Source organism: Otolemur garnettii, unplaced genomic scaffold (genome assembly GCF_000181295.1).
Source record: "Otolemur garnettii isolate 467f Iridium unplaced genomic scaffold, OtoGar3 scaffold00035, whole genome shotgun sequence".
NCBI classification, from domain to species: domain Eukaryota; kingdom Metazoa; phylum Chordata; class Mammalia; order Primates; family Galagidae; genus Otolemur; species Otolemur garnettii.
This window is the reverse complement of record NW_003852430.1, coordinates 14552871-14579881: the sequence shown is the minus strand read 5'-3', so window position 1 is coordinate 14579881 and position 27011 is coordinate 14552871. Positions and strand designations below refer to the sequence as shown.

Below are 27011 nucleotides of genomic sequence, written 5' to 3'. Positions count from 1 at the left end.
CCCGCCGCCGCTCACGCTCGAACCCGCCCATCGGGCTCCTTTTCCCCGGGGGCGGGAGCCGGCGCCGGCCCGGAGTCCACGGAGTGCGCGGCCTCCCCCGGCCCGGGCGCCGCCGCCCAGGCCCCCGGGGACGCGCCTCGCTGCCGCGTCCCCCCTGCAAGGCCTGCCTCTGCTCGGCCCGGGGAGGCCCGTGGGGGCCCGTGGGGAGCACCGGTTTCTGCTGCCACCCTCCCTACCCGGGGCCGGGACACCCGTCCGGGACTCCTCCCAGTCGAGCGGGAAGAGTGATCCCGCCCAGCACTAGGAGCGGAGGACTGGCGCCGAGGTGACAAATAAGGAGGTGTCACTGTGAGCGGGCGGGTCCTGTCCACGCCCTCTCCCTCTCTCCTGGCCGGTCCAGGAGGGAGACAATTTAACCACAACAGAAGACAAAAGCTAATGGTGACCGAGCACCACATCAACAGGAAATCCAGGCTGCCACAACTATGTTAGAGCCGCCACCTAGAATCCGTGAGGTCTGGCTAAAGTCACAACTATCATCTTAAATGAGCAAATGTCTCTTGAAACAAAAAGAGCAATCCCGACTAGACCATCACATTGATTTGTGGATAGTGTTCTATATTAACTCCCACTCCAAATCACTGATCTGAGTAGAAAAAAAAAAAAGACAAAATCTCAGAATCCCTGGAACAGATGGGCAGTTTCTAAGGGAAGAATCCTTAGCCCCTTGGTCTGTTCTGTAAATGAAAGAAGAGGAGAAACCCTATTATAGAAGTACGTAATGATAAAATAGCATGATCAGATAAGTGCCCCCAGAAAAAAGAGACTGTTGGAAAATGTGTATTCTAACTTTCTAAATAAAAAGAAAGCCTCTTGCAGGCAGCCCCCAGTCGGTATGTGTGTCTGAATTTGCTCAGCTGGGGCCAGAACAGTGTGCCAAGCTTGGTAGGTACACAGTAAATATTTGTGGAATATGGACTGAAAAAATGAGCAAGACATTTAAGACTGAATTGTTGAAGTAGGAATGAATAGCTTCTTTTTAAATGCTTCATGATAAAATGGGAAGCCAAATCAAGGTAGATAGGCTGTTTCTGGGGGAAGAATCCAGTGAACAGTGCTCATTACATAGATAAATCAGTATTGTCTCTTCTGTAAGCTTTGCAATTAGATGGCCAGGCTGAAGGGATCCAGGCTGTTAAATGATGTGCCAATTTGTTCTAAAGAACATCATTTTACATGAAGTATTACAACAACCTTATATAATATAAAACAATTTTTAAATTAAGTTTAGTGCAATAACTTGCCCACCTGTGTCCAATCTATGTATTTAAGAACGTTAATTCTGGAGATCTGTTATCCCCATGTTCTATATGCAGAAATGACCCTTCCCAATACTTAAACTTCTTCATTATCCCAACCTTTGAGAATATTTAACATTCTTGTATTGACAGTAAAGAAGCATATATTTGCTTCATATAAAGAAAAAAAGATGCAGACAACCCTCAAAATGGGAGATTTTCCCAGGTTATGTCTCCGACAAAGGTTTAATAACCAGAATCCATAGAGAACTTAAACGTATTAGCAAGAAGAAAACGAGTGATCCCATCTCAGGGTGGGCAAGGGATTTGAAGAGAAATTTCTCTAAAGAAGATCGGCACACGGCCTACAGATATATGAAAAAATGCTCACCATCCTTAATCGTCAGAGAAATGCAAATCAAAACTACTTTGAGATATCATCTAACTCCAGTGAGATTAGCCTATATCACAAAATCCCAAAACCAGAGATGCTGGCGTGGATGTGGCGAAAAGGGAACACTCCTACACTGCTGGTGGGAATGTAAACTAATACATTCCTTTTGGAAAGACATCTGGAGAACACTTAGAGAACTAAAAATAGACCTGCCATTCGGCCCTGCAATTCCTTTATTAGATATATTCCCAGACGACCAAAAATCGCATTACAACAAAGATATTTGTATCAGAATGTTTATTGCAGCCCAATTCATAATTGCCAGGTCAGGGAAGAAGCCCAAGTGCCCATCGATCCACGAATGGATCAACAAACTGTGGTATATGTACACCATGGAATACTATGCAGCCATAAAGAAAGAGACTTTACGTCCTTCATGTTCACATGGATGGAGCTGGAAAATGTTCTTCTGAGCAAAGTATCACAGGAATGGAAGAAAAAGTATCCAATGTACACACCCATGTTATGAAACTAATTTATAACTTTTATATGTAAGCTATAACCTAATAACAGCCTAAGAATACGAGGAGGGGGGAATGGGTGGAGGGAGGGGGGTTGGAGGGATCACTTCTGAGGTTTATCTTACAAGGGTACAAGTGAATCTTTCTAAGAGCAGAATGTGAACGTTTTAAAATAATAACTAAGAAAATGACACGAAGGCTATGTTAACCAGTTTGATGGAAGTGTTTTGGATTGTGTGTGAAAACCCCACACTGTACCCCAGAAGTACATTAATGTACATAGTTACCATTCAATTAAAAAAAAAAAAGAAAAGAAAAAAAGATGATCACTTAGCCCAATGCCAGAAACATAGTAAAACATAGTAATTTATTAATGTATGTTATCTCTAAGCAATATTCATCCACTGTGTCTTTAATGAACATCAAATTCAGCTGGGTGTAGTGGCTCACACCTGTACTTCTAGCTACTGTGGAGGCAGAGGTAGGAGAATCACTTGAGCCCAGGATCTGGAGGCTGCAGTGAGCTATGATCATGCCACTGCATTCCAGCCAAGGTAACAGAGCAAAACCCAGTCTCCAAAAAAAATTTTTTAATTAAATAATAATACAAATATATAAAGAACAAAGTTTCTGACTCCCTGAATCCTATCCTAAAGTATGTAGATATTATAACCATGCTCCAGTGTAACTCTATTTTCAAGTTTGTTTTGAAATCCTTTAGAGGTGAGGCCATCTTAAGGAGCAACTGGTGTTTCAGGAACTAAACTTTTTTGGATGGAACCCAAATGCATCTGGCATATCTTGTACTGTTTTCTTATAGTCAACTGTGTGTAAGGGACATTAACAAAGGTTTGTTGTTACATAATTTCCCCTGAGAGTCTTTCAAATAAAATGAAAGGGCAAATCAAAGCCTATTTTTTCCCATCTCGAGTCAAACCTTACTATCTCTCAGGAACCTAAAACCTATGGAGAAAAAAAAAAGAAGAAGAAAGACAACACCACCCTCAAGAAACATTTTAAATTAGTAAAAACATGCTATAACATCCCCTCCCATTAACTACAGCCAGGGCATCTGGTAGGGCTTATGGGACTTTTATGCCCTTGAGAATAAGATGCTCCTTTCTCCAGGGCTTACTGAGTGGGGCATGGACTGGACATCACATAGGACTCAGCATGTGCAACCACATGTGGAGTCTCTGGCCACACTAGGCTCGCTGGAAATTTCCCAGGATTTCCCTTTCTCAAGGCAGGAGTTCATAAATGTGTTATAATTTATGAACACAAAATATTTTGTGTTTCTGCTTCTTTCTTCCTGCAAATGTTTGATCCTTTCCTTCTTGTGTAATTCTGAGATATTAACCCCTATCTCCCAAGTGTACCTGTCCTGCAACCCTCAACCACCACTACCACCATAGTCTCTCTTACAAAAGTCTGTTTTCTCCCTCTTTGGACAAGGCAATTATGCAACACAAAGTTTGTACTGCATGTTTCTTTTATCTTTTCAAGGCTTAATTGCAAAATATCTCTCCTATCCATTCCATCTTCCTTAAAATCTTCTCTTTTTATTGTTCCCAAAGAAGTGACCAGCAATTCAAGCAATCAGCTTATATGAGAGCCAAAGTTTGCTTTAAATGGGATGCAAGAATAAATACACATACATCTTATTTTAATTAAATTGAGCTTGCAGTAGCAAAGAGATTTCTATATTTTTATTATTGCTATGAAATCTCAAATATTTTACTGTCAAATCTTCATAACAAATGAATGAAATTTCCCCATTAGCACCCACAGTACTACTTGTATTCTGATGAGCCCCTGGGGTCTTCCAAATGTTCTACATCTAATTTATCAAAGTAGCAGGATATAATGAGTAAGTACTTCTGGGTATTTTTGTTTGTTTTGTTGTTTTAATTGAATTTCTTTTATCAGTATTCACCGTGGGCAGCCACTGTGCACTAGGTAGAATCCCTGATGTGGGGGGTGGGTGTTAGAAAAAATAGAAATTCAGCAAATTCAAAAATAATCATCATAAGTACAATGAAAGCAAAGTACGAGGCTCTGGCTTTACTCTGGGGAGTGAGGAAGGTTTATCTGAAGAGGTGACATATAAATTAAGATAAGTAGGAGAGAAGAGAACAAGTTAACCCAACAAAGAGCCAAGAGAAGAGCATTCCTGGCCAAGGACAGGGTAGACAAAGGCCCCAGGCAAGAACAAGATTTGACCCCATAGTGGAGTAGCCAGAGAGCAGGCTTGTGAGGTGGGCAGGGGATCACACAAGCTGAGACAGCTAATTTGGGGCTTTGTTCTTGCTTACTTTTCAAAAAAACAATCTTTAGCTTCTTTTATCAAGAGCAATGCTGTTTGTATTGTTTCTGTTAGGGCTTTTGGTTGTTTTTATTATGAAGTAAGATGAAAGGGCACAGAGTAGGTGACTGGCCTGGCTGTGTATTAGGCGCCATCTGTGGCCTTTTTCAGGCCATTGGAGTATTGGCTAGGACACCAAAGCAATGATGTACTGTGTGCATGTCATGGAATCTAAGAAGCTTTGATTCTAAGAAGATGCGTCTTATTTCAGAGACATCTAAAAGTGAAAAATTGTATGTTGTAGGATCCATGTAAAATGGTGGTTGGTTAAAAAGGAATGTTTGATGTTTTTAAAGGACTAATTTATTGCTAAGGAATAGTTCGAAATTCTAAGGGCAACTCTGGATTCATATCCAATACTGAGTATTTTTATAGCTTAAAGCATTTGTACCAATCACACTAGAGTTTTTAATAAAGCAAAGTAAAAGCTCATAGAATTCAACTATTAGTTTAGTGTATAATAAGATATCAGGGAAAGTAAGTTGAAATTAAGATAAGAATTTGGTAATAAACCATTTGCATGAGTATGTGAATAAATTCAGCCAATTGACTAAAATTAGAACCATATCTAAATTTAAAAAATAGTAACACATTCTAAAACAATGTGTGGAGTATTTATCTGGATAGTTCAGTAGCATTTAGACTGTATTTTAATTCAAAAAAATAACATAACAGTGTAAGATATAGGAATATTGGACTTCAAAAAAGAAAATTTAAGAAGAAATTTTGCCGATCATCTTCAAAGTTATTGCTTATTTTCCATGGATAAAAATAAATCTTTTTTCCAATTATTACATTTAATATTTGTTTCTATTTTATATCATTGTTCTTTATGTCCCTTTAAATGTACCTGATTGCTTAAAAGCCTTATAGTGACTGAATAAGAAATGGATATGTAAGCACAATTTGGACATTTCCCCAGCTCAGAAGGGTACTTGGAATTCCATAGCCAAGGAATTTGTGATTTTCATGGGTTAACTCCAGGATTCGAGAGGGTTTCTGCCTTTCTCTTTATCTTGTGAATAGACCACAGGGGCAGGTTGTAGGAATGGGTTTTCTCCAGGGTGCTCTGAGTACGATTACCCCTACGAGGACCCACCAGAAGTTCCAGTTCTCCTCTTCCTGAGCATTAGGACACACCACAGTGATTCAGGGAGACCTAAGGGTGAGCACTGGGTATTTATCTTAGGACTTAATTGCAGCCTCCTGCCCCCCGAGGTGCCCAAGTCATGCTCCTGCACAAAGAGGTGTCTAAGCTGCTTCAGCCTAAACCAACCCCAGGCTCTGGTCTGCCCTGCTATGGGATGTGTGTGCTGTTTGGGGGTTGGGGGATTCAGAGGGATTTCCTGGCAGACTATCAGCAGCTCCATCAGAAAAGAACAGAAGTAAGGAATGTCTGGCAAGAAGTACAGTTTGTCCAGATGGCCATCTCTTCAAAGAAAGGGGCCACTGTACTGGCCAACAGCCATTTCTGCCAGGCTTTGTAACTGCAGTTACTTTTAGAAGAGTATCTAGAGAGTAGCTTTGTAACCAGGGCTGTGACCGATGAAGTACAGTGGATATAATGACATGTGCTATGAATTGAGTGTTAAATCTTGGTAGCAAATGAATTAAATCCCTCCCTGGCCAAGATTCTGACGAACCCTTGGGATGGCTCAAGCGTTCCACGTCTAATTGAGCAAAGCAACAGCATGTGATGAGTGTGTACTTATGAAGTTCAGTCATAAAACAAATTACAGCTGCCCCTCTCTCCCTTGGGCTACTTGCATACCAACCAACACCACAGACTTGCCAGCCAGTGGGTGAGCCACCTTGGACATGGATCCTCCAGCCCCAGTCAAACCTTTAGATTTCTGCAGCTCTAGCTGACATCTGACTGCAACCACATGAAAGGCCTCTCCTCTCCAACACTTCAACAGCCTCGCCCTTCCTAAATTCCAGACCAACGGAAAAGTAAGAGAAAACAAGTGATTATTGGTTTTGTTTATTTTTTGAGATAGAGTCTCACTCTGTCACCCCGGGTGGAATTGCCATGATATCATCATAGCTCACAGCAACCTCCAACTCCTGAACTCAACAGATCCTCTAACCTCAGCCTCCCTACTAGCTGGGACTACAGGCACCTGCCGTGATGCTCCATTAGTTTTCCTATTGATATTTTTTTAGTAGAGACAGGATCTTGCTTTTGCTCAGGCTGGTCTCCAACTCCTGAGCTCAAGCAATCCTCCTGCTGTAGCCTCCCAGAATGCTAGGATTGAGCCACTGTGCCCAGCAATGTGATTATTGTTTGAAGGCACTCTATATAGAATGATGTATTACAAATCATTGGAGTAACTGGAACATCATCACTGAGTCAACACTAGTCACCAACTTCATTTATTCCACAAACGTTTATGGAGCACCTTCTATGTGCTGGGTTCTCTGCTATGTTTGGATACAAAGGCATATAAGGCACAATTGTTGCTCTCCATCTTTGGGGACACGGATGAGTAGATGTAAACAATGACAGGAGATCCTCCAAACAAAACGTGGGAGCGTTCTTTCCTTTGACAATGAGAGGATTATTAGTTTTTCCAGTAAAAATATATTAACATTTAATGCTTTTTAGGACCCACTGTGATCTATGATAGATTTGGGTAAAAATAGGGCAAACATGGCACATTCCTACCCTTGAGGTCAATGTCGAAAGCTGAGGAGCTGCATTCAGGGAGAGCTAAAATGAGGCCATTGAATTTGGCATATTGTGATCTTCGGGAGAACAAATCCGTAAAATGATGGAAATAGATAATAAATGAGAATAAAAAGCAGAAGGAGTGGCTGCTGGTGTAGAACATATATACCTTTTTTTAAAGAATGTTAGTGATAAAAGAGAAGAGAAAAAGAGGTCAAGAGCTCTGTCCCCCTGTTTGCCATCCACAGGCTCTTCTGGTTTCATCACTTAGAACTCCCTTCCTCTTCACTGGAGCTTGAAATACAGGTGACACAGCACAGCTGCTCTGGAACCCACCCAGGGCACTGGCAAGACCCCAAGAGTGGATGCCTTCTTACATTTTGCAAACTAAGCACCTTGCTTGTCTTACCCTAGACCTAGCCCTGCACATACAGAGTTGCTTTTTAACATTAAAATGAGCCTTAGGGAAGACTGAAATAACTTGCATACGTTTCATGGCTACAGAAAGCCAATGACATGTTGTATGAATATAGAAAACCACATACAGTAAACAATGATGACTAGAATTTCCCCAAAACTGGCCTGTGGAAACACAGAGGAGTCATTGGAGAGCTATCTGGCCCCTACCACCTATCACTGGGTGGTGTTTGCCAGGGCGAATTCAGTAAGGTAGAGAGGCTGCCTTCAGCCATGCAGGCGCAGAACTCCTACCTCGTCAGTGCCACTGAATTGAATTGACCGGAGGATGCTTGCTCATACTATCTCTTGGCTGAGCTTTCAAGAGATCAGCCCATGAAACCAGAATGCCTATTTTCACTTCACACTAAGAACTATAACGAGTAAGCCAAGCACACTCCAGTGTGTGCCCACCCAGCTTGTTGAGCCTGAAATCAGAACAGATGATGCTGTAGGATTTAAATATGTAACGATCTTAAGGTTCCAAAGCCTGTAGCCTCCTTTTGTGTATAATGGGAAACATAGCGGTATTCCCTCTACGCCAGGAAATGTTCACTTGGGAACACTGTGCCTCTTAAACCTGCCTTTTCTCTAAGGACCCGTCAGTGACCGCACTACATGCTTGAATTATTCAGGGAGAGTATTCTAAATCTAAAAGGACTCATACATCATGGGTTCCTGTCAAGTGAATGCCAGCAGGAAGGCAGAGTGCTGGAGGTCCCAAGCTCTGCCAACTGGTTGACTGTGAGGAATTCCAGGGTAGCTGAAGAACACTGGGCTTGGAGGTCATGACCATGTATCAGCTGGCTCTCAGTACTTCAGTGTTTAATGATTGGCTGGCTGATTATCAGTCTTCTTTGTGTACGTGAACGCAGGGAGCCACTCTTTTTCTTTTTCAAACTACTCACTTCAACCTGAATCCATTTAAAGTTGAGTAGTATAATAGATTTCTGGGCTTGCACTTGAGAGCTGTAGAAATTTATATGAAATAATTCCCAAGAAAGCATTTTAAAGGCTCTACTTAAGAAATAAAAATGCTATGTGTAGGTATTTATGGTAGAGACCAGTCTGCAGTGTGTTTAATGCCAAATACAGAGGAAGTTTCTCAATGACTATTAATTGATGATGACTGAGATTTATTACATTATATTTTTTAAGGTAAGAAGCAGAAACATTGGATAAATTCAATTTGAGAAATTGATCCCAAAGTGTTAATACTACTTATTAAGACATTTGTATCTCTCAGCATTTTTAGTAGTCCATTAGAAAAATATAAATGCCCTAACAGTTATGTTGGCTGACTTATGAATCTGGAGAATGAGAATAAGGGTGAAGATTAAAGTGAGAAGTAGAATCGCTTCATGCTATTGAGATTCTGAAGTCTCCTTCCAGCCAATTCCTGTGAAACTTTGCTTAAATACTACTACTCTTTCTGCAGTTCCACCTTTTAACACACACGCACACAAACACACATGCTTCCCTACTATTTGGGGGGGGGGGTTAGTTCCCTTGGCCAGAGGAATCTATACTAATATTCTACATTTACTCTCTTCGCTCTTGGCAGAGCTTGGGACCTCTTCCTGCTGGCATTCAAATGATCCGCCTGTTTCCACTTTTCCATTATCTATTTCCTTCAATGCTACTTGCATTGTGCTTCCCTGCCATTCTTCTGCAATTCCTAGAAGTTATTCCATAAGCTTTATAGTCTCTACAACATGCTGTTTACCACTTGGGAGACTGAATTCACCTTTAAACCTCATCTCTACCATTTTCAAGATCCCACACTATGGTGGTTTTTCTCGTATTGCCTCCAAATCCTTCCCTAGTTCTCTTCTCATTTCCTTGCCCATCCTCTCTTCTCTCTCACTGTACTGATTCCCTTAGGAGACTCATCAGTTATCACAACACCAAGTCTAAAAATCAAACCTTTCTGATGACAGCTACAATTTTATTTCTCGAGCATTGTTCTCTCATGACTGCTATTGACCAAATAGTCTAGAAATGGAGCTTGCTAATTTATTTTTTCTCAGGTTGAACTTCCTGAGGGCTTCTTTTTAGTAAATTAATGGCAAAAGCTTATTAAGTGAAAATCAGAGACATAAATCTTCTGAGGAAATGAATGGCATCAGTTTGTGCAGGGATTGGTGGAAATTCTCCATTTGTACCAGACTCACTGCAACTTTACATTGAATTTGCATTGCTAATGAGTTGAATATATTGAATATATCATGTAATGTCAATATATGTTTTGTAACTTAATACTCAAAAACCATTAAGTAAATTTGCTTGTGTTTCCTCTGGTCATGCTACAGTCCTATGTCTTTGACTAAATACTACATAATTTCTCTTAAATACTTCCCTCTATCTCCAAGTCTCAATACTACTTATTGAAACAATATGTATTTTCCATTAGGTGCTGCACTAAGGGCTGGGATACAGAGAAAAATGGCCCATGGCCCTGTTCAAGTTATGGTAATCTAAACTCGTGATCTTTCTCCCTTTTGAAACCAGGGCTTTCCGAACTTACCAGCCGATCTATTAATTGCCCAAGTCAAAAATCTTGGCATTGCCCCAGTTTAATTATTCTCATTTATTTATCCTATTGATATATCTTCAATATTTGGATTTTTTTCTTTAAAGTGGTTGTGCTGTGCATCTATTGCTTTATATTTTGTTGTCACACAATGCTAGTTTGCACTCTTCATGCTACGCACTTCAATAGTTGACTTTAATAGCTTTACTTCAATAGACTCCCAGCCCAGCTGTTCTGTATGATTCTTCCCAATTCCCATCCTTCGATCCAAGAAATGTGCAAGTTCTAGACCAATCATCTATAAAAGTTTTAAAATATCTCTTCATTCCCTGCAGAACACCTATAATGCTACCCATCTTAAGATGGGACTTGGCTTTGCTTGTCTGTCTTTATCTCTCAGTCAAGTTTGTGAAACCTGCTTTCAGTATGTTTGTCTTCTCATGGACATCTTGGGTTAGGCAGAGTTCTTAAATGTGAAACAAAGAATATGATATATACAACTTTTGAAAAGTCATAAATGTTTTAATCAAAATTTAAAACTTCAGTTCTACAAACAATATCATTGAGAGACTAGAAAGACAAGCCTCCGATTTGGAGAAAATATTAGCCAATTACATATCCAAAGACTTATATCCAGAATACATAAAGATTTCTCAAAATGCAATAATAAGAAAACAAACAACACAATTTTTAAAATAGGCAACATATTCGAATGGACACTTCACCACGGAAAATATCCAGATGGTCAAATGGCAGATCAGATAAGCATATCAAAAGATGTTCCATATTATCAGCCACTTATGGAAATGCAAATTTTAATTACAATGATATACCTCTATGTATCTATGAAAATGGCAAAACAACAACAACAAATGAAAAAACCTGATAACACCAAGTTTGGACAAGGATGCAACTGGAATTGTTGTCTGTTGGTGGTGGGAATCCAAAATGGTACAGACATTCTAGAATGGTATGTCTTACAAAGTTGAACCTAAACTTACCATACAACCCAGAAATCCCATTTGATCTAGAGGAATAAAACTTTTAAGTTCACAGAAAACAAAAACAAAACCTGTATATGACTGACTACAGCAGCTTCATTCCTAATTAGCAAAATTTGGAAACAATCTCATTGTGGGTCTATAGAATGAGCAAGCCTGGTACGTCAGGAATAAAAAGAAACAAATAACATGAGTGGATCTCAAAGGCAGTACACTGAGTGAAAGAAGGCAGCCATACAATCTGACTTACTGTAAGATTCCATTTAAATGACTCTCTGGAAAAGGGGAATCTCCAATGAGGAAGAACTGATTAGTGGCAGCAAGGTTAGGTTAGGGGAAGTGGTGACTGGAATGGAACAGGACAGGAAAGTTGTGGTAGTGCTGGAACTGTTCTGTATCCTGATGGTGTTAATTTTACATGAATGTCTCCATGTGTTAAATTACACAGAATTGTATACCAATAAGTTATTTTTATGGTATAAATTTAACAAAATTTTAATATAACTTAAAATGATAAAAACTTCAATTTAGTGTGGGTGCATATAATTCCAAAAACATTCCTATTGTTAGTTAGGTTACTTAGAATGTTTTGCCACAAAAAAATTCATGAAATTAATGTTAATGAATGGATTTAATAAAAATTATAGCAGTCTGGCCCAGCGCCTGTAGCACAGTAGTTACGGCACCGGCCACATGAACCAAGGCTGGCGGGTTTGAGCCCAGCTCGAGACAGCTAAACAGCAATGACAACTGCAACAAGGAAACAGCCAGGAGTTGTGGCAGGTGCCTGTAGTCCCAGCTACTGGGGAGGCTGAGACAAGAGAATTGCTTAAACCCAAGAGTTTGAGGTTGTTGTAAGCTGTGAGCTGTGAGGCCATGGCACTCTACCCAGGGTGACATAGTAAGCCCCTGTCTTAAACAAAAAAGAAAAATTATAGCAGTTAAAAGTGGTATAGCCCTCTTTTTAAATATTTTTCTTTGTAAAGATGTTGAGTACTTTTGTTATTAAGATAAAGGCTACAAAGCTCAATAGGGTTCAATTAACTTTTTTTATATCTACAAAAATATGACAATGATAATTATAGTAAAGTTAATTATAACACAGAAACAATCATTACATCGTGGTATATAATAAAACACACTTATTATCATAGAGGTTATAATAGTTATGGATTAATGGATCCATTACAAGTATAAGGACCATCATGTTATTAGTTTAAAATGTTGATCATTCAAGAAGTTTATGGATTATAAAAAGAATCTGTACATATCTGAGGATATGCCATTATGTACAAATCCCAGGTTATAAGGTTAGCAGAGAGATTCATGTGGACCTGCTTATCCAGGTCTTCCCAGCACAAAACCTTCTGCAAAGTGGAAAATAACAAGAAATAAACTCATAAGACACCCTTGAGCCCTAAAATGTTAAGATATTGGAACTTCTCATAAAAACTCTCACGCTCTGTGGACACCCAATATGCTTGTATGATAAAATGTCATTGTTACTTATGATAAAACACTACCAGACTGACTGCAAATTTATCACTTTTCTTGAATCCATTGGAGGTCTGAGGTTGTAGGACAATCTATCAGCTCAAAATCTAAGCAGTGAGAGGCGTCTGCAGGGAGGGAGAAGGTAAACCCGCTTGCTGACCTGGGACAGACTCAGCCAGGCACCAGTAGAAAGAACCCAGCCAGAATAGCAGGCCGGTGTGTATAAACACACATATATACAAAAAAATATGAGTGGGATGTTCAAGACATAATAAGGAAGAGAAATTTTCTTAGCAAACTGACATAATAATTATACAGCCTGGTCAACTAAAAAGTTCTCAGAAAGAAATAATTATGTTGAAAGAATAAAAATGAAGTTGCAAGAAAGAATTTAATACCAGTCCTACTATGAAACTAATTTATAGCTTTCATGTGAAAGCTATAACCCAATTATAGCCCAAGAATATGGGGAAAGGGGAAAGGGAGGGGAGGGATGGAGCGAGGATGGGTGGAGGGAGGGTAATAGGTGGGGCCACACCTATGGTGCATCTTATAAGGGTACATGTGAAACTTTCTAAATGCAGAATATAAATGTCTTAACATAATAACTAAGAAAATGCCATGAAGGCTATGTTAACCAGTTTGATGAAAATATTTCAAATTGCATATAAAACTAGCACATTGTATCCCATGACTACATTAATGTACACAGTGATGATTTAATTAAAAAGAAAAAAAATAATTTAACATCTTTTTGAACATTCTAGGGTAGAAATAATATATTTAAGGTTTCCAGATATTACTGATTTGGAAGGACACTGAGAAATAATAGTGCATGGATATAAAGAAGTTAGAAATGTAATTCAGTATTGCATAGTAAGAAATAAATTACAGAAATACATTTTAAACTCATTTAATCTCTACTTATCCCACGATCAGTGAAGAAATGGTAATGGCACAGAGATTTTTGAATGCTATTACATGGGAAATTAGTTATGAAATTTCAAAGTAAAATGGCAAAAACACCAATAAAGTTAACACTTTACTGAGCTACATAGAAAAGAATTCTAACCCAGACAAGGAAATTTTAAATGCTCTCAAACATTCTATCTTAGGATAAATCATGCCTGAAATATCTCATTTACTTTGATTAGCACCGTATCAAAAGATGGAGATAAACTGAATGGAGAAATAAGAAAAGTAGCTTAGTATTAAAGAAATTGATTTATGGAAAATGTTATAGAAACAAAATATGTGCAACTTTGCAGAGAGACAACTAAGGGATGATGACGGCCTATAAAGATTTAAAGGTACAAACATCAGGAGGAGGAGGAATTCTTTTGCATGTTCTAAAGAGCTATGATTACGGTTTAAGGGATGAAATTAGACAACCAAGGTTTAAAGCATTCAAAACCACCTTCCTGGGGAGAATGGAAGTCTGTATTTCAAAATATAAAAAAAGTGATGTTTGGGAAACAGGAAGGCTTGCACCTTTTTTTTTCTTTTTCATTTTTTTAGAAAATACAATCAATTTAATGATGAGAGTAGGCATAAATCTCTTTTTAAGTACAACAAACACTCGATTATTTTATACATTTTACATACGTCCTTGCTCTAGAAGCATCCCCAGTGGCTCACTCAATCATTTGGCAATAGAATACAGAAGACAAATGAAGTCCCTAGAGACTTCCCCAATTCAGTGTCAGTCCTCCTTAGATGTACTTCCTAGCAGTGAGAAAAACTCACTAATTGGAATGTTGCCTAAACATTACTAAAGGATCCTAACTCATTGATTTAGAGTAATTGGAGTTACATACCAAATTCAGGTAAAGACAAATGCTGGCTGCCTTAACACTGAAAAAAAAAATCAAGATTTTATTTGCACTTGACACTAATTACTGCCTCTTTCCTGAACTGCTTACTTCTCTTTAGAAGACCTAAATTTCTAGTCATTTTTCTGTGCCCATGTTCCCTATCTCATGTTGGATGTCCTGCCGTTTCTTCAAACTCAATGGACTCCAAATCAAATTTATTTGACAATGAAATAAAATTTGCTGCACATTTTATGTATGCCAGGCTCTGGGCCATCAAGCTAGAGATAAAATCAAAATTATGAAAGCAATCCTCTAGGGAGGAACTCTCACATCTTGTCTCCCCCAATTTAGCCATTTTCCAAGATTTAAACTACTGAATTCTGTTAGAAACACTACCGAAGGCTGGATTCCCAAGAGATGCCGGGTTTTTTGAGACTCTGGTGAGCGCGATTGGGTGTCGTGACTCAGGGTGCTCTCAGGATGAATGGAGTAAGGTGAGAAGGGTAGGGCAGGAGACGGAGCTGAAGGAGGCTGTGGTCCATGCTGCAGTCCAGCTCCAGCCTGAACCCAGGGGCCGCTCTGGAGCATAAATAGTCCCACTGAGCTGACCCCACCTTGAGGCAGGTAGGATTGCCCTCTGCCCTTCTAACAGCCACTGAGTGTGGACGGCCACCTCCCCAGAGGTGCTGGGTAGCCTCCTCCCGTTTGCACTCCCATTCTTTCAGTGGATAGTAATTTTCTGCAGAAAGGTGAAACCATGAGCCCTTATCAGCAAACTCTCAAGGCTCCTAGGGGATGAATGCACTATCTGGCAAAGGGCACCTGACAGGCTCCCAGCCGTGTCTGCTATAAACACCATCAGTCTCTTTCCCGTCCCATTTATTCCTCGCCTCCATTTGGAGCAGTCCAAGTCCTAACTGACCTCCATTAATCTGCAATCATATGTTCCTAACCAGTCTCCAGCTTTCAAGAGGCAAAAAAGCATCATAGATGGACAAAGCCATTAGGTAGGACCTGGGGTGCACTTTCACGGTTGGTATGAAAGGGACACCCAGAAGAAAGAACAAATCATTTCACCATAAGGACATTTGCGTTCGAATGTTTATAGCCGCCCAATTCACAATTGAAAACATGTGAACAGTCCTATCCATCAATCCTTGGATGGATTAATAAACTGTGGCATATGTATACCATTCAGCCATAAAAAGGTGGATCTTTTTGTATTTACCTGAATGGTTTTATTCTCCTCAGTAAAGGATCTCAAGAATGGAAAAGCAAGCATCCTACGTACTCATTTCAAATCTAAAATTAGTAGATTAAATACTACAGACCCATAGCAAAGAAAGTCACAATTGAAGAAGGAGGAAGTGGAGGTGGGGGCTCAGTAAGTTCCCCCATTGGGTACGATGTAGGGGTATATGGCCCACATCCTGGGCACAGGACACAACTACATCTTGGACTTTGGACTTTACCTTACAAACACAAATAACCTAATCATATGTACCTACATACTAACCTGAAATTTAAAAAAGAAAGAAAGAAAGGAACAAGCTCTACTCAGCTCTGGATGTGAGGCTGGGGTAAGGTAAGAAGGGTAGGGCGGGAGACGGAGCCGAAGAAGGCTGTGGTCCTGCTGCAGCCCAGCTCCAGCTTGACCCCAGCAGACTGGGACGTGGGGACTGCATGTGGGGGCTTGCACCCAATGGAATTATTGTTCATGTGAGACTATTCATTTTACATCCAGTAATAATTCTAGTTTTTTTAAAGTTCTGAGGGGAAAACACATCTGCATATCAAATGTACTCAGCATAGTCATTTTGCAATAAGACAAGAGATGCCATTTAAATAAACAACTATGGGTCAAAGTGAATTGAGATAAAAATTGCAAAGGAGCTGCAGATAAGATGCAGTGGGGGTTCAGAAGAAAGTAAGCAGAGCCCAAGCCCTTAGAAGTCAGGACCCCTGCTGTTATTAAATTTTTGGGTCCCTGGTATCCAGCACAGTGCATGGCGCAAAAAAATCCTAAACAAATCTTCAAATTAACAAAACACGAAACAAAGGAGTGTGTGTCTCTCTCTGCTGGTTCCCAGGATCGCAAAAGAGTGAGGACAGAGCCCATCGCCAAGCCGTTAGCCCAGTAGTCGCCAAGCACAAAGGTGAAGCTGTCACACGCTGTCCTCTGGAGTTCTTTCAGCCAAGGTGACTCAGGGAGAGACCTCGCTTTCCTTCCAGCACAAAAAGCACGTGTCCGTGTCTTACTACATGCTGCTCCAGAGCTTGCAGACAGCACCAGCGAGCAAAGAGAAGACAGAATTAGCCTCCGGTAGCAAACAGCACTGGGAGGTCCATGTTATGGGGTATATGGTAGGAGTGACACCACCACAGAGGTAACCTCCTTCTGAAATGCCCCGTGTTCCCCCCATGTATCTCGTGTGACTAGAGCCTTGTTTTCATGCCGCAGACGGCTGCCTGCCAGGCCTTCTCGGGAGACTTGACTCACAAGCAGCACTTGGAGTTTTTGAATAAGATGATAGTGACTTTGGACCACAAATCTCTGTCCCTTGACAGGGGCCTCTCCTCTTGACCAGCATCAAAGTCCAACCAACACTGTAGGAGGGACCTGAGCAGCCCCAAGGCCATTCCAGAAGAGCTGAGCAGTGCCAAGTCCAGTTGGCTGACTCCAGGAATCTCCAGCCCCTTTCCAGAGTAATCCTTCCTCACACCCCCTTCCTACCCACAATGGAATATTTCCACACAAGTTCTGATCCTGTTTTTCCATGTGATTATCATCAAAACGTGAGGCTTCGTCTCCTAGAGGCTCATCTGTTTGATACCGGGCCTCGTTCTCTAGGGCCCTTCTCTGTTTGTACACTAAGATTGGGTGGGAGAAATCCTTACATTCTGGAATTCTCAGAGACCTCCAACTTTAGCAGAGGGATCCAGGGCTCTAGAGGGAGTAATAAATACTGAATGTAAATATTTTTTTGGGGGGGGGCTGTGTTTGTTATTTGAACTCTACCACACAGCCCTCTTCTCTGTTGCTTGGCGCTGAAAAAAGAAAAAAAGTTTGTTCATCACAGAATTGAAATTCTCTACGCTATTAATGGAGTTAGTTCTTGACAAATTAGCCTTTCACTCCTGGGCCTTCCTCCTCTTCTGCTCCAAGAAAATATGTACTCGCCTTTTGCAGGGACTTGGCAAACTGCAGTCTTGGATGACTCTGACTCTCCACCTGCTTTGTCTCTACTCCGGAGGGCGGAGGAAAATAAATCACACAATAATCTAATCTCCAGTCCACCTGTTTGTTTTCTTTTTGCAGACACAGGCCTCTTCCTTCAAAGAAGAATTAGCAGCCTTCAGAGTGAAACGTTCCCCAAACTCCTGGAGGACACTCAACTGTAATTACCTGGTGCAGACGCTGAAGTGTCCTCTTCCTCTTCCGTGGACTCCTTCCCTGGGTCGGGAGGCCTCCTGCTCACATCTTCTGGTCTTCAGCCTCTCTCTCTCCCACTGCAGCATTTGATGCAGCTGAGCCCAGCCTGTGCCGCTGTCCGCCCTGTGCCTTCCTGATTTGCAATCCCGCCTCCCTTTCTGCACCGTCTCTGGGGCCTTACTGCTGAATCTTCCTCTCAGCTTCTGAAACGCCTTAGGCATCTGTCCCAGGTCTCTCTTCACTCTGCATTGCACGCCATCACAAAGTCACTCAATCAATTCTTGTGATTTAATTTGCCATCTGTATGCTGATGGATTTTTATATAATTCTGTATTTAAGTTGCTCAAAATGAGACATGCTCACGAAACAAGGCAGAGTTTAGAAGGTTTACAAAGAAAATTCTGCGCTTTCTTGCACCTCTCCCCCTTACCCACTGCCCCAAACTGCAGAAGAGGCTTCTCTTAATCAGTGATGTCTTTCTTTATGTTGTAGAGTTCCCTAACTCCAAGCAGAGTGCTTATACTTCCACTTCATGATTTTTAGACAATCTCTGCTGACTTCTAATAAGAAAGAGGAGCATATAGTTCACTAAACACCACTCACTCTTCTCTCCCACTTCCCCTTCCAGTATTTACAATTTAATACACTTCTCTATTGACTATCCTTGAAACTTTAAATAATAACAATTCAATTTCTGATTTTCCCTTCAACTTTCAGCAGTATTTCTTAACCCCCCATTCTGTAACATAAGAGTACAGTCTTCCTTCCCCTTCCACCTTCTATCTTATGTCAACTACACTTGAACTTTGCCATTACTTTTACCCTTTTATCATAACCACATTTCTCTTGCTTCATATAGAAATTCACGCTAAGAGGCAGAAGCCAACCAACAATGCTGCTATGACTATAAAATCTAAGCAGCATTTATACCCCATTATGCTGTAAATAGTTTCTTGTTGAGCCAACTGTGAGTGGGAACTATACTTCCTTCTCCAATTTCACAACCCCTATACCACTGCTAGAATATTCCAAGCATAAAGATCAGAAAGTATTACCTTTTCTCCTGCTCCCAATTTTTTAAAATTATGTGAAATTATAATTTCATCATTTTTAAGTAATGACTTTCTTATACATGTCTGCCTAACATTCCTAATTGCCTTTCGTTGGTTTCTGCACCATTTGCCTAATCACCCCCTGCATCGTTTTAGACCCTACATCATATTATTCCATGAAGTTCCCTTTCCCTCCCGGCCCCTATTCTCCTGACCAACCTGGCCAGCTTCATCTTTATTCTTCTGCCTATCAGGTGTTCTGGAACTTTCCTTTCCAATTTGAAATCATGGTGTCCTGAATCTGTTTTCCTTCTTCTTAGATATGTATGCCCTTGTTTTCCTGGAGTATACTCTCCGGTAACTTCTTTAGAAAGGATGTGCACGGGGAAAATGGTCTGATTCTTTGCATGTCTAAGTGTTTTTGTTGCTTTGCTGGGACCCGTGGCTGTGAGTTGGGCTGATTATAAGCTTGAAGGCCTTGCTCCTTTGTATTCCAGCCTGCAGGGTGGCTGATGCCACATTGATCCCTATTCCTCTGAAAATGATAGAATATTTTTCTCAGTTGAAGCTCTTATCATGTTTCATTTATCTCATGCTTTGAAACCTCCTGTTGCTTTGTCTAGGGAATGTCTTTTTCATTTATTTTCTGGGTACATGGTGAGCCCTTCCAATTGTCTGAGGCCAGGTGTCCTGGAAGGAGCCTGAGCTGAAAGCTTATTAATGGGGAGTGTAACGACAGAGAAGCAGGAGTGAGAGAAAGTGGCGTGAGGCGAAGGAAGATGGAGAGAATTACCAGGGAGTCCACGGCTTCATGAAAAGCTGATTGCTAGGTCCTGCAGGAAATCTTCAGGAGGGAAGTTTAAAGAGATGCTTCTCCACAGAGTCCTTCGGAAGAGGGGAAAAGTGTGATTTTCTTAGTACCCTCTCCTTTTGATCAAAGATTGCTCCCTGGGATAACTCCCACACACATGAAGGCTGCATATTTATTGGTGCCGAGGGAGTCCTGAGTAACAACAAGGAATCTTCAAGGTAGGAGGCAAAGGACACTGCAGGGACAGGAGGCACGATGCTGTCAAGTTGTGTCCTCAGGTGACTTGAAGGGCCAAAAGGAAGGCGGCACAGCAGGCCCCTTTGCAGAGGCAGCAGCAGCAGCAGTGACCTGACTTCATCACCATGGGAACCGCGGCTGTTGCTGCAGATTCAGGCACCATGGATCTGGGTGGCACGGAGAGTAAACCCCATGCAACTACTATTTTGGCAGAACTGAGCCATTGTCAGGTGGCCCTTCTATTGTTTCAATCTGCTCATTTTCATTTTTAACCTCTAAGAGCTCTTCTTGGTCTCTGTTCCTTGCTTGAGCATGAGATCTTTGATTTAAAGCCATAATAATTTCGCAAATACCCATGAGGATATTGGTTAAATTATTAAAGTTTTCTTCCAAGCAGAGGCAGTCTGTGGTGGCTGAGAGGATACACCATAGAGGCAGAAAGCCCAGGGTTTGAATCTCAGCTCTGCTATGGCTTTGCCACCTTGTGAAACTTGTGCAGGCCTTAGTTTTGATAAAGTTCAAGACCTCAAAATATGACACCTTGGCATAATGATCCAGAAAACAGCAGAAACAGCTGGAAGTTTTCTCTGACTTAAAAAGGATTTTCTGGTCTTTCCCTGATGCCTCATGTGATAGGAGCCCTGTCTACACCTGAAATCTTTTTTTTTTTTTTTTCCGAGACAGAGCCTCAAGCTCTCGCCCTAGGTAGAGTGCCATGGTATTACAGCTCACAGCAACCTCCAACTCTTGGGCTCAAGCAATTCTTCTGCCTCCGCCTCCCAAGTAGCTGGGACTATAGGCACCTGCCACAGTGCCTGGCTATTTTTTGGTTGCAGCCATCGTGGTTGTTTTGCAGGTCCAGGCTGGATTTGAACCTGCCACAGTGTGTGTGGCTGGCACCTTAGCCGCCTGAGCCACAGGCGCCGAGCCTACCCCTGGAATTTTAACACACAGTGGAATCTTCACTCACAGGCCTTGCTAAGTTTCCCTAGTTGACTATACTTACCTCAGACTCTTTATTCTATCCTAGTTCTCCATGACTATCCACTCTTCCAGCCTACTATTAAAAATAAATCTCAGGTTTAACTATTTCTTTGAGCCTTCATTTCCTTAAGCAGTTTCCTGTGTCACATACAACTTACAGAAAATAAATCTGTGTGCTTTTTCTCTTGCTAACCTATATTTTGTTACAGAGACTCTACCCCATGAACCTGAGATGGGTAGAAAGAAAAGAAATTTTTCCTCTTCTATAGTTGCTTTTCTTCTTTCTTTTCTTTTTCTTTTCTTGCTTCAAACAGATAGAAAATACTTACTGCACAAAGATGTAGACATATCACTTTGTTATATTTAGAAAAGATGCTAATTAATAATTCTGAGAAACCTTTACATTTTGGTTACTCAACTTACCTCTAGGTTCTAAAAATCTGCACTTTGTTTAAAAAGAAGTCTCTCTGATTGTCCCAATTACTTTTGCTACGCCAATGACAAAAACAAAGCATCTTCAAGAAGGTCTGTGCATTTAAATGACATACTGTTTGTAACAAACTTATTTGAACAGCTATTATAATACATCAATATTAAACCAACAAGTACATTAAATACCCCCTTAATAGAAACAGGAAATACAAATAATAATGCCAGCCTGGAACTGGTAATACAACTCCACAATTAATAATCAAACTGTCTAGGTTAATGATATTTAAAGACATGATTAGTCACTACCTCTCTCAGAATAATTGAACACACTCACGTTCTCATCAACCCAATACTAATTGCGTGATCTCACATTCTTCTCCAGGCCCTGGTTTCCAGGTTGGAAAAGCCCTGTCGTAGAAGAGGCCCAGAACATATTGGTCCTGTGGTTTTGATCTGATTCTTCCCAATCTTTGATAAGTGTAGAAAGTCTAGAGGGGTCTCTGTTAACATTGTTCTCAATCTCTTAATTTTGCTGGTTTTCTTCACCATGTTGCCTTTTCATCTTACTTTGCCTGTCTCTCTAGCATTTTCCATTCCCGTTTATGTTAATCTCTCTCTCGAAACCTAGAAATACCAGCCGCAGCAGTTTTCCTTTTTTCTGCCTTTTTTTTGCCTTTTCCCTTATCTCATTTTCAAGCCTCACAAATTCTTCCTGTTTTTTCCCCTGCCGGGTAGAACTTTCTGGCAGTAATTTTAGTTTAAACAGCTCTCTCTGCCACTTTTTCTCTTCCCCTTCTTTTAGCTTCTGTCAAATCCAAGCACATTTCATTGACATTTATACACTTTCTGTTAACTGCCAATTTCTGTTTCTTTTTCTGTTCTTCTTTTTTGCTTTTGATCATATTCTTTATCACGAAGCAACTAGGTATATCCTCTGTCTTTTCCTTAACTTAAACGTTTTCTCATTTTTTGCTGTTTTTTAGTTTTCTGATTTTTTTTTATTTCTCCTAGAGTCAGAAATTGTTTATGCCGCCTCTCATACTGTTAAACTTTATCCTGGGCCCCTCTAGGACCGTGTTCTAAAACGTCCCCCATACGTGCTGGCTTCTCTTTATCTTCATTCCGACTTTGACAAAGTTCTGGTTACGTAATTGTCCAGCACTCTCCACAGCCTCCTGGTTGCTGAAGGAATTTTTCAAAAGCTATCATTTCTCCTGGAAGAGTGTTTTGTGGTACTCTGTCTACAAGAGCTCTGCTTTAAAATGCCCTGAAATTCTTGCTCCATATTTCTAGGGCAGCCACGGATCATGTGCCCATTTTTCCTAATTAATTACTCAATTCATTATTAGTTGTTTTCTTTTTTTATTTATTTATTTTTTTATTAAATCATAGCTGTGTTCATTAATGCAGTCTTGGGGTACAGTGTGCTAATTTTATATACAATTTGAAATATTTTCACCATACTGGTTAACATAGCCTTCATGGCATTTTCTTAGTTATTGTGTTGAGACATTTATATTCTGCATTTAGAAAGATTCACATGTACCCTTGTAAGATGGACCATAGGTGTGGTCCCACCACCCATCCTCCCCCTTCCCCTTCCCTCCCTCTCCCCCATTCCCATATTCTTGGGCTATAATTGGGCTATAGCTTTATGAAAGCTATAAACTAGTTTCATAGTAGGGCTGAATACATTGGATGCTTTTAACTCCAGTAAGATTAGCCCACATCACAAACTCCCCAAACCAGAGATGCTGGTGTGGATGTGGAGAAAGGGGAACACTTCTACACTGCTGGTGGGAATGCAAACTTTTGGGGATGCCCCTTTTGGAAAGATGTTTGGAGAACACTTAGAGAACTAAAAATAGCCCTGCCATTTGATCCTGCAATTCCTCTACTAGGTATCTATCCAGAAGACCAAAAATCACATTACAACAAAGATACTTGTACCAGAATGTTCATTGCAGCCCTATTCATAATTGCTAAATCATGGAAGAAGCCCAAGTTGTTTTCTTGTCTTCATAAACAACCTCTGCTCTACCTTAAAAGTATCCACTGCATTTTTAATTGTTTCCATCATCTCTCTGAGCTTTTTAACAAAATCAGGTGTAGGTATCACATCTTTTAAAGGATGCTGAAGTGTCTTTATATCATTAGGTATTTTGAGCAATCATTGTTGAATTTTTGCTCAACTTTCCTGCTGATAATCAATTTATTTTCAAATTCTTCCAGCACACTATGCTTAGTTCTAAAGGGTTTTTTTGTTGTTGTTGTTCTGTTTTGGTTTTGCTTGTAGAAATGACCTTGCTATCTTTTTATGTTAACAGCTGATTTTTGTTTTTTCTGCTATACAGATTAACTTTGCTTTGCTTTTCTAGCTGGCTCTCTGCTTCCAGTTTGAAGCTGAAAGGTTAAATCCTACCTGAAGGATGAAAACAGCCAACATTCTGTGCCGAGGGCAGCGGTCATGAGGGCAGCTGTCTTTCCTCACAGAGCCTCTGGCTGCTTAGGCCAAGATGATCTGGGTTTTGCTGGGTGCAGGTGTTGGTGGGGCTGGGGATTCCAGTGCAGACAGTTTCCTGAACCCCAGGGCTGGACCTGGGGATGCTGAGTTGGGGCGGGGCAGTGCCTTAGTTTCTTCATCTGTATAATGGAGTAAACAGTACTTAGCTCATGTGGCTGTTACAATGATTATTTTATGTGTTTATGTAAACTTAGAATATTTTATGGCTCAGATTATTATCTCTAGGTCAAGTCAGTTTTTCTGGATTTTGGCCTTGTTGCTTCTTCTCATGCTGCTGGTATTTCTCACATTTCACCGTAATCATGTTTTAAAAAGAAGGTATGGATTCCTGGCATTTCCTCCACTATTGTATGAGTAGGAGATTCTCCTCCTCTGTCTTTCCATTAAGAAGGGTTTTACCTGAGAACTTCAGGGACATTGCTGGAGTGGAGCACATGCCCTATAAACCTTCACTTGGGGGCTAATGAGTAGGAATCAGCTGCCAAGCTGTGGATTCCCAGACACGGCTGGCTTTCATACACACCATACCCTTCTTATGGAGTTTCAGTTACTATGGCATTAAAGGGAGGAGTGATGACCATAGTGATAGATATTGTGAAAGAATGTATCAAATACAGACAAAATCTTTACAGAATTTCTGCATTTGATATACCAGAAGAGTCTATTACTTTATTAAAAGTAAAATGTTTATCACTTCACAATAATGTCCTAGTATTTCTTTTTTTTATCAAATCATAGCTGTGTACATTAATGCAATCATGGTGTATAGTGTGGTGTTTTCATATACAATTTCAAATACTCTCATCAAACTGGTTAATGTAGCCTTCATGTTGTTTTCTTAGTTATTGTGTTAAGACATTCATACTCTGCTTTTAGAAAGATTCACTTGTACCCTTGTAAGATAAACCATAGAGGTGACCCCACCAATGACCCTCCTTCCACCCATCCACTCCCCTCCCCTCCCCTCCTCCTCACCCCTCCCCATATTCTAAGGCTATAGTTAGGTTATAGCTTTCCTATGAAAGCTATAAATTAGTTTCATCATAGGGCTGTGTACATTGGAAAAAGCATCCAATGTTCTAGGATTTCTGAAAGTGACATACAGTTGATTCTTCAGAATTTACAGTATTTCCAGATTCAGTCTGATATTTATTGTAGGTCATTTAATTTTATTGAATAGGATCTTTAAAAAGTAGGTCTTCAATCCCTCCCCTTCCTTCCAGAGTAATGGTATGTGTTCAGGCCGTGTGCAAACTCTAGAACTTAGGAAAGGAAGATGAGGAACAAAGGAAGAAATATTCCTCAGTAAACAAGCCTCATGACCCAAAAGTGGAGAAAGAACTTCCTGTCCCAGTCTTAGGAGTGATCAGCAGCTCTGAATATTTCTCCACTGAATGAGATTTCATAACTACCGATGATGTCATTTGTTCTTTTCCCCTGGCTTGAATTAGTAACTTCCCTTTCAGCGTTCTGCCAAGCCAGCTTCCTTCTGACTACATTATAATCAAGAATGCCTGCTAAAGGTTTGTGGAAAGAGCACTGAAAGAGAAATCAGAATAAGTAGATTTCCTTTTTACTATCTGACTTCAGAAACTAATATTCATACTGAGAACCACACTCACATTTCCTAAACAAGTCACATTCTAGGAAGGTAAAAAGAGATTTTTTATTTAAAAGCTTTATTTATTTAAAACTTGCATGGATTTTGGTCTTGGTCTCTGGAGCTCTTCAGACTTCCTAAGTTTGTGCCTCTGCCTGTCTGTCCTGACTCCACACTTAGACATCCACTTTCTGGTCTAGATATCCATATAAGTGTCTCTAAGTCAAAGGCAGACAGATACAAACCAATAGCTGGGAGGGTAGCCAATCAATGCAAACAGTTTTCTTTGAATTATTACTCTTCATTTTAAAAATCTAAGAGAACTTGAAATTGTACTTCATAATGCATCTCTTTTTTTTTTTTTTTGAGACAGAGTCTCACTATGTCACCCTTGGTAGAGTGCTGTGGCGTCAGAGCTCACAGCAACCTCAAACTCTTGGGCTCAATGGATTCTTTTGCTCAGCCTCCCAAGTAGCTGGGACTACCGGTGTCCACCACAACACCTGGCTATTTTTTGTTGCAGTTGTCATTATTGGTTAGCTGGCCCGGGCCGGGTTGGAACCTGCCACCTTCAGTGTATGTGGCTGGTGCCATAACCACTGTTCTCCAGGCGCTGAGCCATAATGATACATCTGTTTTAATATAAAATAGTATTTTAAATTATCAACTATCCAAGAGTGAAGATCTTGCCCCAGTCCATCTGGGCAGATGTCCCTCTGATTTTTTCCTATGCGCAGGACGAGTGCATTCTAGTTTAAGAGCTCGGTCAACATATTGGACTGATGCATTGGATTCAGGCTTATTATTCATGGTCTTCTCTAAGCCCTTGGGATATGTGTCTGCACACACCAGGTCCCCACCCCATGTGGAAGGAGGAATTTAACAACAGAAGTTTGTGATGTCATTGAAGTAGCCTCCTCTCAGCTCTTTTACACCTCTCTCTCTCTTGACTCTGTGAACTGCTTACTATGACACATTGAAGTAGAATTATTTCAGAGACCTGTCTTAACACAATCTGGGTGGCCTCCCTGAACTAATAACATCCTTGCCCCTGAAAAGGGGTATATTATGCCTTATATTTTGCTACGATTCATGATATGTCTTTGGAGAAAAATTGTGTATTTCATATAGTTTGTCAAGGACAGTTTCAAAATGTGTAACATCATCAATCTCACTGACAACATCTCTAATGGCTTCACTCTGTAGTCAGTTTTGCCAAATGCAAGCTAAGACTCAGCCCATCACACACCTGCTCCCGGCCTATTGTTTCAGATGCATCATCTGTTGAAAAAAAACAGAGTAGGAAAAGAATTCATCCTTGAAGCATTTCCTCTCTAATTAAGCCAACAGATGTTGTTTGAAGCTTATACCTGGGGAATTTATTACTTCGC

At 40.5% G+C, this 27011-nt stretch overlaps 1 protein-coding gene across 1 annotated transcript in view; it reads right to left on the bottom strand.

Annotated features, from left to right (window-relative positions):
* Positions 1 to 18201, bottom strand: part of OGFRL1 (opioid growth factor receptor like 1) — a 31261-nt gene extending 13060 nt beyond the window's left edge. Inside the window, exons 1-2 of the mRNA XM_023513139.1 lie at positions 17954 to 18201; positions 16 to 387 (exon numbers count right to left, since the gene is read on the bottom strand). Coding sequence (XP_023368907.1) covers positions 16 to 387; positions 17954 to 18201 — 620 coding nt within the window. The remainder of the gene's footprint in view (positions 1 to 15; positions 388 to 17953) is intronic.
* Between the last annotated feature and the right edge of the window lie 8810 nt (positions 18202 to 27011).